This window comes from Babylonia areolata, chromosome 15, assembly GCF_041734735.1.
Source record: "Babylonia areolata isolate BAREFJ2019XMU chromosome 15, ASM4173473v1, whole genome shotgun sequence".
In the NCBI taxonomy this organism is placed as follows: Eukaryota; Metazoa; Mollusca; class Gastropoda; order Neogastropoda; family Buccinidae; genus Babylonia; species Babylonia areolata.
The window spans coordinates 29211874-29230469 of NC_134890.1; the positions used below are offsets into that span (position 1 = coordinate 29211874).

Sequence of the window (18596 nt, forward strand, 5' to 3'; positions counted from 1 at the left end):
GAAGGGCAAGCAGAGAGATCGACACACACACACACACACACACACACACACACACACACACACACACACACACACACACACAGAGCTAAGTGAAAACAAAAGACAGAAGAAAAACAAAGTATAAACAAAATCTCAGAATGAAAATACTGACTGTGGCAATAATTTCTTCAAACCAGTCTCAAACAGGAGTCGTTTCATGACAAAAATTGAAAGAAAATTGTTTGATGTTCGATTCTAGATTCAAAATCGTTTCAGACAATGTTAATACAGTTGCCGTGAAGGCGATTCTCAGGTCACAACTCGATCAGTTTGCTGTGGCAAACTATTAAAGAAATTAATATAATCAGAACCTGATTAACGAAACAGTATTCTAACATGGCAGGTCAAAAAGGTAAAAAATGCATTTCTCTCCTTAAAATTCCCTGTTTGTTATGTCTGCATAGCCTAAGCGCAAAGCCATGACAATCGATCCTATTCTCTCTAAAAAGTGGTAAAACTAACCGAAGATGGAGTGTGGATGTCTCAACAGCACGGAAATAAAACCAAGACAGACAGTCATTTCTCTGATTCTAAGACATACACATCACACGTTCTTGCAATGATGCAAACACCAATAACAATATCAACAACAATGTAAACCATACAAAAAACGAAATTATTTCTTGGCTGCTAAAGTTCTATGCATCCGTCAATAATATCCTGAAAGAGTTTTGGTGCAACGCTATCAACAATATATTTCTTTACACTGTTTTGAAAAGCTTTGATCATGTGTTGACAACAGGAACGGTCGAATTAATATTATAACTGAAAGACTTTGCTTCAATGCTCCTTTGCATTTTCAAAACTCTGAAGCATTAAGCAGCGAAACAAACAAACACACATTCTCAAAATTGGTTTTTGCTGGTTTTATACTCCCCAAAACACGTCTTAGTAACTTGGCTTCAAAAGAAGGTTGCTGCAGTACTCCCATCCAACTGGCCACACAGTCTGGTTGCTAAAGACACAATGTTCTCCACAGGAAAGGGGGGGTACTGCTGACACAGGGCATGTGGCTTCTGTCTCCCTTGAGGAGGGCTGATGAGGACTGCTACTCATGGAGACATCTTTAGGCACACAGAAGAAGAAGAAACCTCAAACAAAGCATCCAAAACGATACCCGAACATCTTTTAAATACAAAAATACCTTGATGACGACAACGCTGATGACAACAAAAATCTGCATAAACGCTATGTAAGAGGCAATATTTGGAAAAGAAAAGAAAAATGGAGACTCTGTAGAAACGCCAAGTAAAGGCAATCTTTGGAAAATAAGAAAAGAAACGAAGAAGAAGAAAGTTTTAACAAAAATCCAAACTTGCAAAATCTGATGCTTGCTGCATATGTTTCTTTTCATTGTTTGTAGCCCATCAAACTCTGATATGTACAACGGGAATTTCAAAATGCATATGCTACTTTAAGCTTATACACGCAAATATACACACAGGCGTTAAAAAAAAAACATAAGCGCTTCTACTAACCTGGGACATGTGTGAGAATAACTTTGCACAGTTCACCAGGCGACGGCAGATTCAAACCCCACACCCCATATTATGCAATGAAAAAAACAGAACATTGGATCCAAAGCTCTTCTATCTTGTATTGTAGTCGGTCGTGTCCAACTATGGCCATCAGAACAGCATAGGAGGCAACTGTTGTCCCGACTATTCGGGCTGGAATCTGATTATAGTGGACGGTGTCTTACATCCCCCAACTCTCTCGACCAAGAGGGTTTTTAGTCAAGAGTGTCTTGCACAAGTTACACCCCCCTTCTCTCCGGACCAAGAGGGTTTTTAGTCAAGAGTGTCTTGCACAAGTTACACCCCCCTTCTCTCCGGACCAAGAGGGTTTTTAGTCAAGAGTGTCTTGTACAAGTTACACCCCCCTACTCTCCGGACCAAGAGGGTTTTAGTCAAAAGTGTCCTGCAAAAGTTACATCCCCCAACTCTCTCGACCAAGAAGGTTTTTAGTCAAAAGTGTCCTGCAAAAGTTACATCCCCCTACTCTGGACCAAGAGGGTTTTAGTCAAAAGTGTCTTGCAGAAGTTACATCCCCCTACTCTCCGGACCAAGAGGGTTTTAGTCAAGAGTGTCTTGTACAAGTTACACCCCCCTTCTCTCCGGACCAAGAGGGTTTTTAGTCAAAAGTGTCCTGCAAAAGTTACATCCCCTACTCTCGACCAAGAGGGTTTTAGTCAAAAGTGTCCTGCAAAAGTTACATCCCCCTACTCTCGACCAAGAGGGTTTTAGTCAAGAGTGTCTTGACCAAGTTACATCCCCCTTCTTTCCGGACCAAGAGGGTTTTTAGTCAAGAGTGTCTTGACCAAGTTACACCCTCCTTCTCTCCGGACCAAGAGGGTTTTAGTCAAAAGTGTCTTGCAGAAGTTACATCCCCATACTCTCCGGACCAAGAGGGTTTTAGTCAAAAGTGTCCTGCAAAAGTTACATCCCCCTACTCTCCGGACCAAGAGGGTTTTAGTCAAGAGTGTCTTGTACAAGTTACACCCCCCTTCTCTCCGGACCAAGAGGGGTTTTAGTCAAGAGTGTCTTGCACAAGTTACACCCCCCTTCTCTCCGGACCAAGAGGGTTTTAGTCAAAAGTGTCCTGCAAAAGTTACATCCCCCAACTCTCTCGACCAAGAAGGTTTTTAGTCAAAAGTGTCTTGCAGAAGTTACACCCCTACTCTCCGGACCAAGAGGGTTTTAGTCAAAAGTGTCTTGCAGAAGTTACATCCCCCAACTCTCTCGACCAAGAGGGTTTTAGTCAAGAGTGTCTTGCACAAGTTACACTCCCCAACTCTCCGGACCAAGAGGGTTTTTAGTCAAAAGTGTCTTGTAAAAGTTACACCCCCCTACTCTCCGGACCAAGAGGGTTTTAGTCAAAACTGTCCTGCAAAAGTTACATCCCCCTACTCTCGACCAAGAGGGTTTTAGTCAAGAGTGTCTTGACCAAGTTACACCCCCCTACTCTCCGGACCAAGAGGGTTTTTAGTCAAAAGTGTCCTGCAAAAGTTACATCCCCCTACTCTCGACCAAGAGGGTTTTTAGTCAAAAGTGTCCTGCAAAAGTTACATCCCCCTACTCTCGACCAAGAGGGTTTTTAGTCAAAAGTGTCTTGCAGAAGTTGCACCCCTCCCTACTCTCCGGACCAAGAGGGTTTTTAGTCAAGAGTGTCTTGCACAAGTTACACCCCCCTCCTCTCCGGACCAAGAGGGATTTAGTCAAAAGTGTCCTGCAAAAGTTACATCCCCCTACTCTCGACCAAGAGGGGTTTTAGTCAAAAGTGTCTTACAGAAGTTACACCCCGTACTCTCCGGACCAAGAGGGTTTTAGTCAAAAGTGTCCTGCAAAAGTTACATCCCCCTACTCTCGACCAAGAGGGTTTTTAGTCAAGAGTGTCTTGCACAAGTTACACCCCCCTCCTCTCCGGACCAAGAGGGATTTAGTCAAAAGTGTCCTGCAAAAGTTACATCCCCCTACTCTCGACCAAGAGGGTTTTTAGTCAAAAGTGTCTTACAGAAGTTACACCCCACTACTCTCTGGACCAAGAGGGTTTTTAGTCAAGAGTGTCTTGACCAAGTTACATCCCCCTACTCTCGACCAAGAGGGTTTTTAGTCAAAAGTGTCTTGACCAAGTTACACCCCCCTTCTCTCCGGACCAGGAGGGTTTTAGTCAAAAGTGTCCTGCAAAAGTTACACGCCCCTACTCTCGACCAAGAGGGTTTTTAGTCAAAAGTGTCTTGACCAAGTTACACCCCCGTTCTCTCCGGACCAGGAGGATTTTTAGTCAAAAGTGTCCTGCAAAAGTTACATCCCCATACTCTCCGGACCAAGAGGGTTTTAGTCAAAAGTGTCTTGCACAAGTTACACCCCCCCTACTCTCCGGACCAAGAGGGTTTTTAGTCAAAAGTGTCTAGACCAAGTTACATCCCCCCCTACTCTCTCGACCAAGAGGGTTTTTGGACAGTCGGGGTTGGGATGGTTCCCAAATGCCATCAAGCCTCCAAGCTCTAACCCCTCGGCTGTCACACCGAGTGCGTGCAGCTAATACGCTTTAAATAATGAATGAATTAAAAGTTGCTGCTCTGTTCTCCAGGTCTCCACGAACACTCATGAAGAATGCTTCCTTCAGTCAATGGTCCTGCGGTCATCACGCTGTCTGTAGTGTCCAGCAGCCTAGGGTCAACGTACCGTTGTTGACGTTGAAGGACTAGAACGCAGAGACGGCTGAACCCACTCTAAGCAGTGGCCGGTCCTCTGAGCCCAGCTTCCTCATGTACACACCAAAGTACACCTGTGGAACACACACACAGCAACACTTTCCTCATGTACACACCAAAGTACACCTGCGGAACACACACACAGCAACACTTTCCTCATGTACACACCAAAGTACACCTGTGGAACACACACAGCAACACTTTCCTCATGTACACACCAAAGTACACCTGTGGAACACACACAGCAACACTTTCCTCATGTACACACCAAAGTACACCTGTGGAACACACACAGCAACACTTTCCTCATGTACACACCAAAGTACACCTGTGGAACACACACAGCAACACTTTCCTCATGTGCACACGAAAGTACACCTGGGGAACACACACAGCAACACTTTCCTCATGTACACACCAAAGTGCACCTGTGGAACACACACGGGAACAGTTCAACGGAGAAGAATAGAAGAATAGAGTTGAATCTCAGGCTGTTGAATATTGCTGCTGTTGTGCTGTTAAATATTGCACTGTTATGTTATTAAATATTGCAGCTGTCATGTTGTTAAATATTGCAGCTGTTATGTTGTTAAATATTGCAGCTGTTATGTTGTTAAATATTGTGGCTGTTGTGTTGTTAAATTTTTTGGCTGTTGTTAAATATTGTGGCTGGTATGTTGTTACATTTTGCGGCTGTTATGTCAACTATTACGATTGTTATGTTATCAAATATTGTGGCTGTTGTGTTGTTAAATATTGTGGCTAGTATGTTGTTAAATATGCTGGTATGTTATTAAACATTGTGTCTCTTATGTTGGAGAAAACATTGTGGCTGTTATGTTGTTAAACATTGGGCCTCTTTTGTTGCTAAACTTTGTGGCTGGTGTGTCGTGTGTCGTTAATGTTATAATGGTATGTTCTAGGTTGACAGTGAGTATGGGTTTGTATCTCCAACACCAAAATGTGAGCTTTTATTCTGTTGGTCGTTTTAGATCTTGTGCATGCGCTGCGTAGGGTGGAATTTATCTAAAGACCGAAATATTAAGACTTTATTTTCCTAAGACATGAGAGTTATTGCCCTGTGTCTGCGAATTTTGTTAATCTTATTGAATCTGACAGTGTTGTCTTGTCACATCTGACCGCATTCACAGCTCAAACTTATTTGTAAGTGGCAATGGATATCTGTGTATGACAAAAAAAAAAAAAAAAAAAAAAAAAAAAACCCAAAAAAACAAAAACAAAAACTACAACAACAACTGTTTAAAACCTGCAGATCTGGACCTTCTTCAGGAAGAGACAAAATGTGATGTATGTATGTATGTATATATGTATGTCTCATATCTATCTATCTATCTATCTATCCAACATGGCTGCCACAGACACCACACCCACCTTTCCGCCCCTCCAGGCAGCAAGAGTTCTGAGCGGTTCACGGGTTTTCTCCCCTGTGTTCTGGTTCAAACAGATCATCCCACAGCGACTGCACTGGCCCTGTCCCTGTTACCACAGCACCACGGGCCTCAGCGGCTAAAGGGTTAACACACACACGCACACACACACACACACACACACACACACACACACACACGCACACACACGCACTGGCCCTGTCCCTGATACCACAGCACCACGGGCCTTAGCGGTTAAAGGGTTAACACACACACACACATGTAAACACACGTAATAAACACGTACACGTACAAATACACATACACGCACGTAAAAAAAAACCCACGGCAACAAAAGGGTTGTTCCTGGCAAAATTCTGTAGAAAAATCCATTGCGATAGGGAAAAAAAAACAAAAAAAAAACTGCACGCAGGGAAAAAATACAAAAAAATGGGTGGCGCTGTAGTGTAGCGATGTGCTCTCCCTGGGAAGAGCAGCCCGAATTTCACACAGAGAGATCTGTTGTGATAAAAAGAAATACAAATACAAATGCACATATATGCTCATGTGCACACACACACACACACACACACACACACACGCACACACACATTTAAACACATTTAACAAACATACACATACAAACACACACACACACTCGTGTAAACACAAATAACACACACGCACACACCCACACACACACACCACACCCATCCACCCACCCACACAGGCACCCCCATACAGAGACAGACATACCCCACCACACACACACACACATACACACACAGCTATCCCCCCCCCCCCCCCCCCCCACACACACACACCCATGCCCACGCCCAATCAAACGTACCACAAACTGGACGTCCCCACAAGTCATTCGGGTCCAGCGATCCTCATCGAAGGGCAGACCACCGTCAACCACCAGGTTGGCCCGGAACCTCTCCACCAGGTCGTCTTCCCCTGATACCACATCATCGTCTTCATGTGTGTGTGTGTGTGTGTGTGTGTGTTGTGTGTGTTGTGCTGTGCTGTATTGTGTTGTGTGTGTGTGTGTGTGTGTGTGTGTGTGTGTGTGTGTGTGTGTGTGTGTGTGTGTTGTGTGTGTGTGTTAGTGTGTGTGTGTGTGTGTTAGTGTGTGTGTTGTGCTGTGCTGTGCTGTGCTGTGCTGTGCTGTGCTGTGCTGTGTTGTGTTGTGTTGTGTTGTGTTGTGTTGTGTTGTGGTGTGGTGTGTGTGTGTGTGTGTGTGTGTGTGTGTGTGTGTGTGTGTTGTGCTGTGCTGTATTGTGTGTGCTGTCCTGTGCTGTATTGTGTTGTGGTGTGTGTGTGTGTGTGTGTGTGTGTGTGTGTGTGTGTGTGTGTGTGTGTGTGTGTTAGTGTGTGTGTGTGTGTGTGTTAGTGTGTGTGTTAGTGTGTGTGTGTGTGTGTGTGTGTGTGTGTGTGTTATAGTGTGTGTTAGTGTGTGTGTTGTGCTGTGCTGTGCTGTGCTGTGCTGTGCTGTGTTGTGTTGTGTTGTGTTGTGGTGTGGTGTGTGTGTGTGTGTGTGTGTGTGTGTGTGTGTGTGTGTGTGTTGTGCTGTGCTGTATTGTGTTGTGGTGTGTGTGTGTGTGTGTGTGTGTGTGTGTGTTGTTGTTGTGTGTGTGTGTGTGTGTTGTGCTGTGCTGTATTGTGTGTGCTGTCCTGTGCTGTGCTGTATTGTGTTGTGGTGTGTGTGTGTGTGTGTGTGTGTGTGTGTGTGTGTGTGTTGTTTTGTGTTGTGTTGTGTTGTGCTGTGCTGTGCTGTGCAGTGCAGTGCTGTGTTGTGCTGTACCATGCTGTGCTGTGCTGTGCTGTGCTGTGCTGTGTTGTGCTGTACCATGCTGTGCTGTACTGTGCTGTGCTGTGCTGTGCTGTGCTGTGTTGTGCTGTACCATGCTGTGCTGTGCTGTGCTGTGTCGAGCGGAGTGGTGTGGTGTGGTGTGCGATGCTGTCCTGTTCTGTGTGGTGTGGTGTGATGTGTTGTGTTGTGTTGTGCTGAGTTGCGCGCGCGCGCGAGCACACACACACACACACACACACACACACACACACACACACACAGCAAACAAAAAAACCAAAACTGAGACAGACTGCTAGTCACACACACACACACGCGCGCGCTCGCACACACACACACACACACACACACACACACACACCCTCCCAAAGCAATTCTTCCATCCATCTCCTTCCCTCCCGACTGAATACACTCCCCACCCCTACCCCCCCACACACCCCCCACACACCCCTCCCACACACACCCCCACCACCACCACCCACTGTCTGCCAGTGTCCAGTGTCTACCCTGTGGATCAGCCACCACTGACCACTGGTCAACTGCTGGATTGATGTCACGGCTCCGATCGTCCGTCTCTGTCACTGTGGCGGTCCGCGTGAACCGTTAGTCTGTGTCCGTCTGTCCGTCCGTTTGTCTGTCTGTCCGTCTGTCTGTTCGTCTGTCCGTCTGTCTGTTCGTCTCTCTGTCTGTCCGTCTGTCTGTCTGTTCGTCTTTCTGTCTGTTCGTCTCTCTGTCCGTCCGTCCATCTGTCCGGTCTGTCCGTCTGTGCGTTCACACAGAAGTAAGGGCGTGGATGGTGGGAATATGAATGGGAATTTGTCGTAAATGAATGTGTGTGTGTGTGTGTGTGTGTGTGTGTGTGTGTGTGTGTGTGTGTGTGTGTGTGTGTGTTGTGTGTGTGTGTGTGTGTGTGTGTGTGTGTGTGTGTGTGTGTGTGTGTGTGTGTGTGTGTGTGTGTGTGTGTGTTGTGTTGTGTGTGTGTGTGTGTGTGTGTGTGTGTGTGTTGTGTGTGTGTGTGTGTGTGTGTGTGTGTGTGTGTGTGTGTGTGTGTGTGTGTGTGTTTAGCAAATTGCATCTTCTTTTTTTTTTTTTTCCTCAGCTCCCAATTGGGCACTACCCTCAACCCCTCTCTCTTTGTTCCCCCCCCCCCCCCCACCTCCCTCTTTTGTCATAAATCTTCTTCCCCAAATCATTTCCGATGCTCTTTCATTCACCCCACCAATCCTTTGCCCCCCCCCCCTTCCCTTTTCTTCAAATCAATGACCATAAACTCACCTCCTACGCTCTGCTTTTTCACTCCTCCTTCTCCGCCCCCCCCCCCTCTTTTATTTTTGTACCAACCCCCCTTCCCATCAAATCTACCCCTCCACTACCCTACCCCCCCTCTCCATCTCTCACACCCCTTTATATTTTTTTTCTTTTACCCAGATATTATTTCTTCCCTTCATATTCCCATCAAATCCAGCCTCTTTTAATTGATTTTTATACCCAGATATTATTTTTACCTTCATATTTCCATCGAATCCAGCCTCTTTTAATCAATCCTGAACCCAGATATTATTTCTTACCTTCATATTCCCATCAAATCCCCCTTTTTTAATTGATTTTTTTACCCAGATATTATTTCTTCCCTTCATATTCCCATCAAATTCACTCTCTTTGAATCAATTCTGTATCCAGATATTATTTTCTTTCCTTCATATTCCCATCAAATCCACCCTCTTTTAATCAATCCTCCTGTACCCAGATATTATTTCTTTCCTTCATATTCCCATCAAATCCACCCTCTTTTAATTGATTTTTATACCCATATATTATTCTTACCTTCATATTCCCATCAAATCCACCCTCTTTTAATTGATTTTTATACCCATATATTATTCTTACCTTCATATTCCCATCCAATCCACCCTCTTTTAATCAATTCTGTATCCAGATATTATTTCTTACCTTCATATTCCCATCAAATCCAGCCTCTTTTAATCAATTCTATACCCAGATATCATTTCTTAACTTCATATTCCCATCAAATCTACCCTCTTTTAATTGATTTTTGGAACCCTGGTGATATCATTTTGTTCCCCTTCATACATACTCTCATCAAAATCTACCCCACCATGACCGTCCCCACCCCTCGCACCATTTTAATGTTTGTACCCAGATATTATTTTTTTCCCTTCAGATTCCCATCAAATCCACCCCTATACAACTCCCCCAAACCCCTCACCACCCCTATCGGATTAGTTTTTTGTACCCCCCAAATCATTTTCTTCCCCTCCATCATGTCCACGACTCCCCCTCAACGTACCTCCAACCCCTTTTAATTAATTACCTATTCTTTTATTTTTTTTACCCAGATGTTGGTGACAGTCGGGTGGTGAGTGGGGGAGGTCTTTGAGGTCTTCCTGGGGTTCTTCCCGTGTCTCGGCCAGCTTCTTAGCCAGGGAACGGACGCTTTCCCGGCAGATGACCAGGTACTGACTCTCGTTGGCCAGGGACAGCTTTCCGCTGCTGCTGCTGTTGTCCTTCGAGGTGGTGGGTGTGGTGGTGGAGGTGGTGGTGGTGGTGGTTGTGGACTGAACGCCTTCGTCTGCAAGCGAAGAGCAGAAATAATGACAATTGTAGTGATCATGATGATGATTATCATCATAACAACGATGATGACGATGACGATCATACTGTTACTGCTACTGCTATTGCTATTGCTGCTGCTGCTGACAATGATGATGGTGATGATGCCGATGATAATGATGATGCTTCTCTGTTTTTGACATGATATGCATGATTGTGCAGATGTTCTCTCTCTTCCCCCCCTCTCTCTTTTGCACACATAACGAGATACACACACACACACACACATACATATACACACAGAGACACACACACATACATACACAGAGACACACAGAGACACACACACACACACACACACACACACACACACACACACACACACACACACACAGCCACACACACACACATTCCCACCCCCGGACTGCCAACACCCCCACCACCTCTCTCCTCTCACTCCCCGTCTCTCACAACACTACAGACAAAATGCGCCCGGCACTTTTTTTCCCACCCCCTGTCTCCCCCACACCCCACTTTCTCTCCCAACACCGGGCATTAATGTCCACATCTACTTCTTTTCCTGCCTCCATTGTGGTTGGTGATGCCACAGTTCAGTTTTCTAAATCAGCAAGGAACCTTGGAGTCATTCTTGACCCAAACCTCAGCATGCACGCTCAGGTAGTAAATCTGATACGCACAGACAATTGTGAACTTCGTCGCATCAACTCTATCCGTCAGTACCTTTCTGTTGAAACTTCTTAAAATTTCTGCTTTTGTGCCGTCACGAATGGACTGCTGTAATTCTCTTCTCATAGGCTATCCACATAATATTCTTCAGCGAATTCAAAATCTTCAAAACAATTCTGCCCGTCTGACTCTCAGAATCCCACGTTCTGATCACATTTCTCCTCACCTCCGCACTCTACATTGGCTCCCCACTGAAGTGAGAATTAAATACAAAGTTGCGTGTCTCTGCTATTCTGCTTTCCACTTCGCAGAACCTACATATCTCTCTGACCTTATCAGTGTTTACACTCCCGCAAGAAATCTTCGCTCTTCTTCTGACTGTTACCTTTTGAAACTTCCTCCTGTCAATACAAGAACCTGTGGTGAACGTTCTTTCTTCTTTGCTGCTCCTCACATCTGGAACAACCTTCCTTATCATCTCGGTGCATCTGATTCTATTTCTGCTTTCCGCTCATCACTAAAAACTCATCTTTTTAAAACCTATCTATAAGCACTCTCAGCTTCCTTGTTCTTCAACACCAACCATGTCAGCTCACTTTGGATGTATGAAGAATGGGAAAGGGAGAGTGTGTGTGTGGGGAGAGGGGGGATGGGTTTATTATTATTATTATCATTATTAGGAAACTGTACCAACGATGAATGAGTGACTGACCAATTACATCTTTACGCCGTGTCTGCCACCCCCCTCTCCACCACATCCCCCATTCTCTCCCGACACTGACTGAATACCAGGAAACTACACCAACAAGTGTGAGTGAATGACCAATTAGATCTTACCGCCGTGTCTGCTCCCTCCCCTCCCCCCCAACCCCCCCCCCCCCGTCTCCTCCACATCCCCCATTCTCTCCAGACATTGGATACTAGGGAACTGCACCAACGATGAGTGAATGAGTGGGTGACTGACCGACTAGATCTTTACGCCGTGTCTGCCCCCCCCCCAACACCCATCCCCCCACCTCACCCCCCACCTCACCTCCACCACACCCCCCCAACACACACACATGCCCCCATTCTCCCCCGACACTGGATACTAGGAAACTGCAACGATGAGTGCATAGGTGACTGACTGACTGACTAGGTCTTTACACCGTGTCTGCCCCCCCCGCCCCACGCACCTCCCCCCCCCCTCCAAATCCCGCATTCTCTCCCTACAATGGATACTAGGAAACTGCACCAACGAGTGAGTGAGTGAGTGAGCGAGTGACTGACCGACTAGGTCTTTACGCCGTGTCAGCCTGGAGTCGCGGTCCAGCTGTCTGAGCAGTCTGAGGCCCGGCCGTTGTAGTGCGTCACTCAGCCACCCCGCCACCCCGTCCCCACAGTCCCTGGACCTCACCCTGCGTCATCACCATCATCGTCATCATCGTCATCATCGTCATCAGATCATCGTCATCATCATCATCATCGTCATCATGATCATCGTCATCATGATCATCGTCATCAGCATCGTCGTCGTCATCATCATCATCATCATCATCATGATCATCGTCATCAGCATCGTCGTTGTCATCATCATCATGATCATCGTCATCAACATCGTCGTCGTCATCATCATCATCGTCACCACCACCACCACCCCGTCCCCATAGTCCCTGGATCTCACCCTGCGTCATCATCATCGTCATCATCATCATTTTCATCATCGTCATCACCATCATCATCATCATCATCACCACCACCACCACCACCACCCCGTCCCCATAGTCCCTGGATCTCACCCTGCGTCATCATCATCATCATCGTCATCGTCATCATCATCGTCATCACCATCATCATCATCATCGTCATCATTATCATCATCGTCATCATCATCACCACCACCACCACCACCACCACCCCGTCCCCACAGTTGCTGTACCCCACCTTGCGTCATCATCATCATCGTCATCATCATTATCATCATCACCCCGTCCCCACAGTCCCTGGATCTCACCCTGCATCATCATCATCATCGTCATCATTGTCATCGTCATCATCATCATCGTCATCATCATCATCATCACCCCGTCCCCACAGTCCCTGGATCTCACCCTGCGTCATCGTCATCGTCAACATAATCATCGTCATGATCATCGTCATCATCATCATCATCATTGTCGTCATCGTCATCATTATCATCATCGTCATCACCACCACCACCACCATGACGTCCCCACAGTCCCAGGATCTCACCCTGTGTCATCATCATCATAATCATCATCGTCATCATAATCATCATCATCGTCATGATCATCATCATCATCATCATCGTCGTCGTCGTCAAAGTCGTCATCATCATCATCATCGCCGTAGTCGTTGTCATCATCATCATCACAACCACCCTGCCACCCACTCCCAACAGTCCCTGGACCTCAACCAGTAACACACACACACGCATGCACGCACACACACACACACGCAGGCACACACACACGCACGCACACACACACGCACGCACGCACACACATATTTACACAGATACACATTCACACACACCTGTGTATATAGGACACTCTCTCTATCCCCCTCTCTTTTTCCAACACACACACACACACACGGTACATCCACACAAACACGTGCGCGAGCACACTGGCACGCACAGACTGCACAAACAAACAAAAAACAACCCCAAAACAACTAAACAACAACAAAACAACAACCAAGAACAACAACTAAAACACCACCCACCCCCCCCCCCCCCCCCTCCCACCACCCACCACCCTCCTCCTCACACACACACACCACCACCATCACCAAATCCCCACCAGGACACCCGCTTGTCTCGTACTCACCCTTCACCGTTTACCGCATGACAGAGAAGCTAACGTTATATCTACCTGTCGTTACAGATCTTGTTGGAACAGACGTTGACGTCACTGTCCCCTTCTTCGTCATCCATCTCCAGGGGTACACTGTATGACGTCATGCCTGGACGCAAAGGAATCCACTCAATGAAAATTAACACACACACACACACACACACACACACACACATTCAAACACATTTAACACACACACATACAAACACACACATACTCATGTAAACACAAACACACACACACACACACACACACCACACACACACACATTCAAACACACACACACACACACACACACACACACACACAGAGAAGTAAAATAACATTGATACGAAATCTCTAAAATACAAGTATGAAAAAATAGTAAATTCCATGGAAATGAATTATATCCAAGATATGTAAATGTCTACACACATTTATGCTCGTGCGCTCTCTCGGACACACACACACACACACACACACACACACACACACACACACACACACACACACACACACATTTATAGGTACACACACACACACACACACACACACACACATTTATAAGTATACATACACACACACACACACACGCTCACGCACGCACGCGCGCACACACACACACACACACACACACACACACACACTCTCTCACATTTATAGGCATACATATACACTCTGGTATCACATTCATGGGCAAAGCGCACACAGACACACAGACAGACACACACACACAGACACAGACACACACACACACACACAAAATCAGCCAAAGACCCGGACCCCCCCCACACACACCCCAACCACACAAACGTCCTCACCGGGAAAGGTGAGCTCCAAAGTGGCCGAGCGCAGATGGACGAGGGGCTTGAGGAGCGGGAGGCGGGGCTCCCGCTTCTGACTGAAGGGCACCCCGCTGTGGCCGACGATCATCCACGTCCTGTCATACAGCAGGCCTCGCTCCCCCAGCTCCCACTCCTCCACCTGACAGGCACAGGTCATAATTATTATCACCCCGTCTTTGTGCGGCTTACTGATTGATTGATGTGGATACTTATATAGCGCCTATCCTCGGTCAGAGACCAAGCTCTAAGCGCTTTACATACACGGAGACATTTGCACCACAGGCTGCCTACCTGGGTAGAGCCGACTGACGGCTGCCACTGGGCGCTCATCATTCGTTTCCTGTGTCATTCAATCAGATTTCAGACGCACACGCATACATACTCAGACAGACATGTAACATCTTACGTGTATGACCGTTTTTATTTATTTACCCCGCCACGTAGGCAGCTATACTCCGTTTTCGGGGGTGTGCATGCTGGGTATATTCTTGTTTCCATAACCCACCGAACGCTGACATCGATCACAGGATCTTTAACGTGCGTATTTGATCTTCTGCGTGCCCATACACACGAAGGGGGTTCACAGATTGACGTAAGTTTACATTTGGGCCAACAGCAAAGTGACAGCTGTTTTATCAATGGTTTCTTCAGTCAATGGGAAATCATTTACAGCTTAGTCTTTTGTGGAGGACTATGACTCTCAAACTAGGAGGCAAAATTGCACTGGCTCTTACTGCTGCAGCCTTGTGGGCTAGTTGGCCTTTGGGAGCCATCCCAACGCCGACTGTCCTAAAACCCTTTTGGCCGAGAGAGTGGGGATGTACTTGGGCAAGACACTCTCCACTATAATCAAATTCTAGCCCAAATGTCGGAACAGCAGTTGGGGGGGGGGGGGGGGGGAGGGGGGGGGGGATGCCGTCTGAATTTGACGTCATTGTAGAAATACGTCATCGTAGTGATGACGTGTTTCTATAATACGTCACTTTCATTCACAAGCACTGAGGAAGGCAAGCGCCGAAATATTTGCTGTCGGACAGTGTTGTTTTTTGTTTTCTTTTTTATCATATATATAAACACACACACACACACACACACACACACAGATTCATAACGCACTCACCCACCCGACATATGAACACGCAAACTGAGGAACACACCCCGCCCCACCCTCTCCACTTCATCCCACCCCACACTCACAACCCTCTCCTCCCCACGACCAGTACCCAACCTACCCGGAAAGCCCCGCACGACTTGACAGGGTACAGGAAGATGTCCGTCAACACCCGCTGTTTCTCTGAGCACTGCAGCCCCTTCCTGGGCACCGCCTCCTCCTCCTCTTCCTCCTCCTTCCCTTCCTCCTCCTCCTCCTCCGGCTCCACCACCACCTTCTCCCCCTCCTCCTTGGTCTCACCACCACCACCACCTCCTCGGCCCGCCTTCCTCCACCTCCCCTCAGCTTCCAGCAGAGCCGTCTCGGGGACACCGCAGTCTCTTCCTCCTGAAGCCGTCTTCTCAGGCCTGTCAGCCTCCTCCTCCTCCTCCTCCTCCTTCCGCTGCGGCCGAGGCTGCAAGGGCGAGGTCTTCTTCTTCCGGGCGTCAACATCCTCCTTTCTCCACCCTCCTCCCTCCTCCTGGTGGATGGTAGTCTTCCCTGAGAACGACCACGCCACCGAGGAGGAGGCAGAGGCAGCAGCCGCCACTACGCTGTTCCCACAGGAAGGAGCAGAAGCCGCCCCTTCCCTCCCCACCACCTCCCCACCTGTGTCCGCGAGGGGTGGGCGGAACCAGGGAGGGGGGTGGGCGGTGAAGAGCGGGGTGGGTGTGGTGGTGGTGGGGGTGGGCAGGTGGAGGAAGCAGCTGGCCAGAAAGTCCAGGCAGCGGGCGGCGTCAGTCAGGGCCGACATGTAGCCGAAAGACACGCGCACCGACCCGGTGGGTCTCCCGTCCATCAGGTCCCTGTCGTCCCCGCACACGTGGCCCGCCTGGCAAAACAAACACGTCACAGTGACACTGTCACTGACACTGACAGCAGCTGTTGCTTGATTGACTGACACATTACACGCCGTTCGTACAGGTTTTTTTTTTTTTTTCCATCACAATTATTGGAACATAAACAGACATAACTTTACAACAGCTACAAACAAACAAACGAAAAACATGAGAGGCCCCCCGGCTACCCCCCCCCCCCCCCACCCCTCGCCCTCCCCCCCCCCCCCCCCGCCACACACACACACACACACACACACACACTCACACACACACAACGTATGGACATCAGTCAACCACAAACCACGCGCCCCCCTTCCATAAGGTGTGGACACCAATGAACACACACACACACACACACACACACACACACACACACAACGGGTGGACACCAATGAACACACACACACACACACACACACACACACAGTGTGGACACCAATGAACACACACACACACACACACAGTGTGGACACCAAGCAACTACAAACCACGCCCCCCCCCCAGGCCCCCCCCCCCCCCCCCAACCCCCCCCCCCGCCCCGTCCCCACATTGAGGTTGTCCATGATGGTGGTGTCAGAGATGCCGAGGAAGGTCTGACAGGCCCCGATGTTACAGAAACAGCCAGTCCTCAGGTGGATGTCGTGGAGCTGTGCCAGCTTGTCCACCTGGGGTGGGAACAAAGGGATGACGTGGCGTGATGTAATCGTCATAATCATGATACATGATAATGATAATGATGATGATGATAATAATCCTAATGTAAATTTGGATATGCTCTTACCCTGTGGCTCAGAGCGCATTTAACAACTCACACACGCGCACGCGCAAGCACACATGCGCGCACACACACACACACGCATACACACGCACACAAGTTTCAAGTTTTAATTATTCTTTCACTCTTACTGCCCAGAACAAACGTTTCCAAATACACAACAATGTCACATAAAAGTTGAGAAAACACAAATGTCTTTTAACTCCAAAAGTATAACTAGGCAACATTTGCAAATCTAATCATCTTACTTACAGCTAAAATGACGTTTTGCCTCCTTTGAGCATATTACAAAAATTAAAAACCGATTTTGGAGACAAATATTTTTTAGGAACATATCTATTTCGTAACTGATCATAATTGGGACATTCCATTATAAAATGAAACTCATCACCAATCACAGACATGTTACAAACCTTACAAAGCCGTAACTCTCGTGGCATGCCTTTGTGTCTCCCTGTTTCTATTTCCAGCTTATGATTACTACTTCGAAATCTGAAGAAGCTGATAACGTTATTATCAGGCATTTGACTTATATATTTTTCTCTATCAAATCTACTTTTGAAATTTCGATAAAACAAACATTTACTACTCGCCTCTACAGCATGTCTCCATTGATTTTGAAAACTATCTCTCAAAGCAGTGTTGACATTCTTGCAGAAAGATTCCCTCTCCAAGATGAATTGAGCATCCCACGCACAGTCATACCCTGCTTCTATTAAAATTTGTCTGATACAACTCAGCCATTTTGAAGTATGAATACCATTTCGATATAAGTCAAGTAATATCAAATATATTTTCCCAGAATATTTTTCTGCGCTTGATATCACTAAGCTGGTCCAAAATCAGACAGACAGACAGACATACAGACAGACAGACACACACACTAGACACACACACACACAAACGCACACACACACATACGCACACGCACACACACACATACGGACACGCACACACACGCACACAAACACACACAAACACACACACTGTGTACTGTTTTCCCCCATAAAGCTGTATAACCCTATTCTTTTACCCTCAATAAAGATCATTTTGACTGGACACACACACTTACAGACAGACACACAGACACAGAAACAGACACACACACAGACACACACACTCACTCAGACACACACACACACACACACACACACACATCCTCCAAAACCCGCATTCCCCCCCCCCCCTCCCCAACACTACCCCCCCTCCCACACAAACACTACACAGACACAGACACACACAGACACAGACAACACACTACAACCCAAACCCCACACACCCACATCACCACAACCCCAACAACCCCTCCCCTCCTCTCACCGCGCCCACCGTCCCCCACACACCTCAGCGAAACCGATGTAGTCTCCGTTGGCTCTGCGGAGGTTGAAGGCGACGATTGGTCCCTGTGTGGCGGGGTCCTGGAAGCCGTCCCTGGC

General features: G+C 47.3%; 1 protein-coding gene across 1 annotated transcript in view; it reads right to left on the reverse strand.

The window, feature by feature from the left end:
- Positions 1–3880: 3880 nt before the first annotated feature.
- LOC143290543 (molybdenum cofactor sulfurase-like) overlaps positions 3881–18596 on the reverse strand; it is a 169071-nt gene continuing 154355 nt past the window's right edge. The window contains exons 8-17 of the mRNA XM_076600079.1: positions 18504–18596; positions 16934–17050; positions 15629–16378; positions 14373–14535; positions 13591–13681; positions 11984–12111; positions 9810–10046; positions 6494–6603; positions 5648–5752; positions 3881–4329 (exon numbers count right to left, since the gene is read on the reverse strand). The exon at positions 18504–18596 is cut by the window's right edge and continues 107 nt beyond it. Of these exons, the coding sequence (XP_076456194.1) occupies positions 4246–4329; positions 5648–5752; positions 6494–6603; positions 9810–10046; positions 11984–12111; positions 13591–13681; positions 14373–14535; positions 15629–16378; positions 16934–17050; positions 18504–18596 (1878 nt within the window). The 3' untranslated portion in view covers positions 3881–4245. The remainder of the gene's footprint in view (positions 4330–5647; positions 5753–6493; positions 6604–9809; positions 10047–11983; positions 12112–13590; positions 13682–14372; positions 14536–15628; positions 16379–16933; positions 17051–18503) is intronic.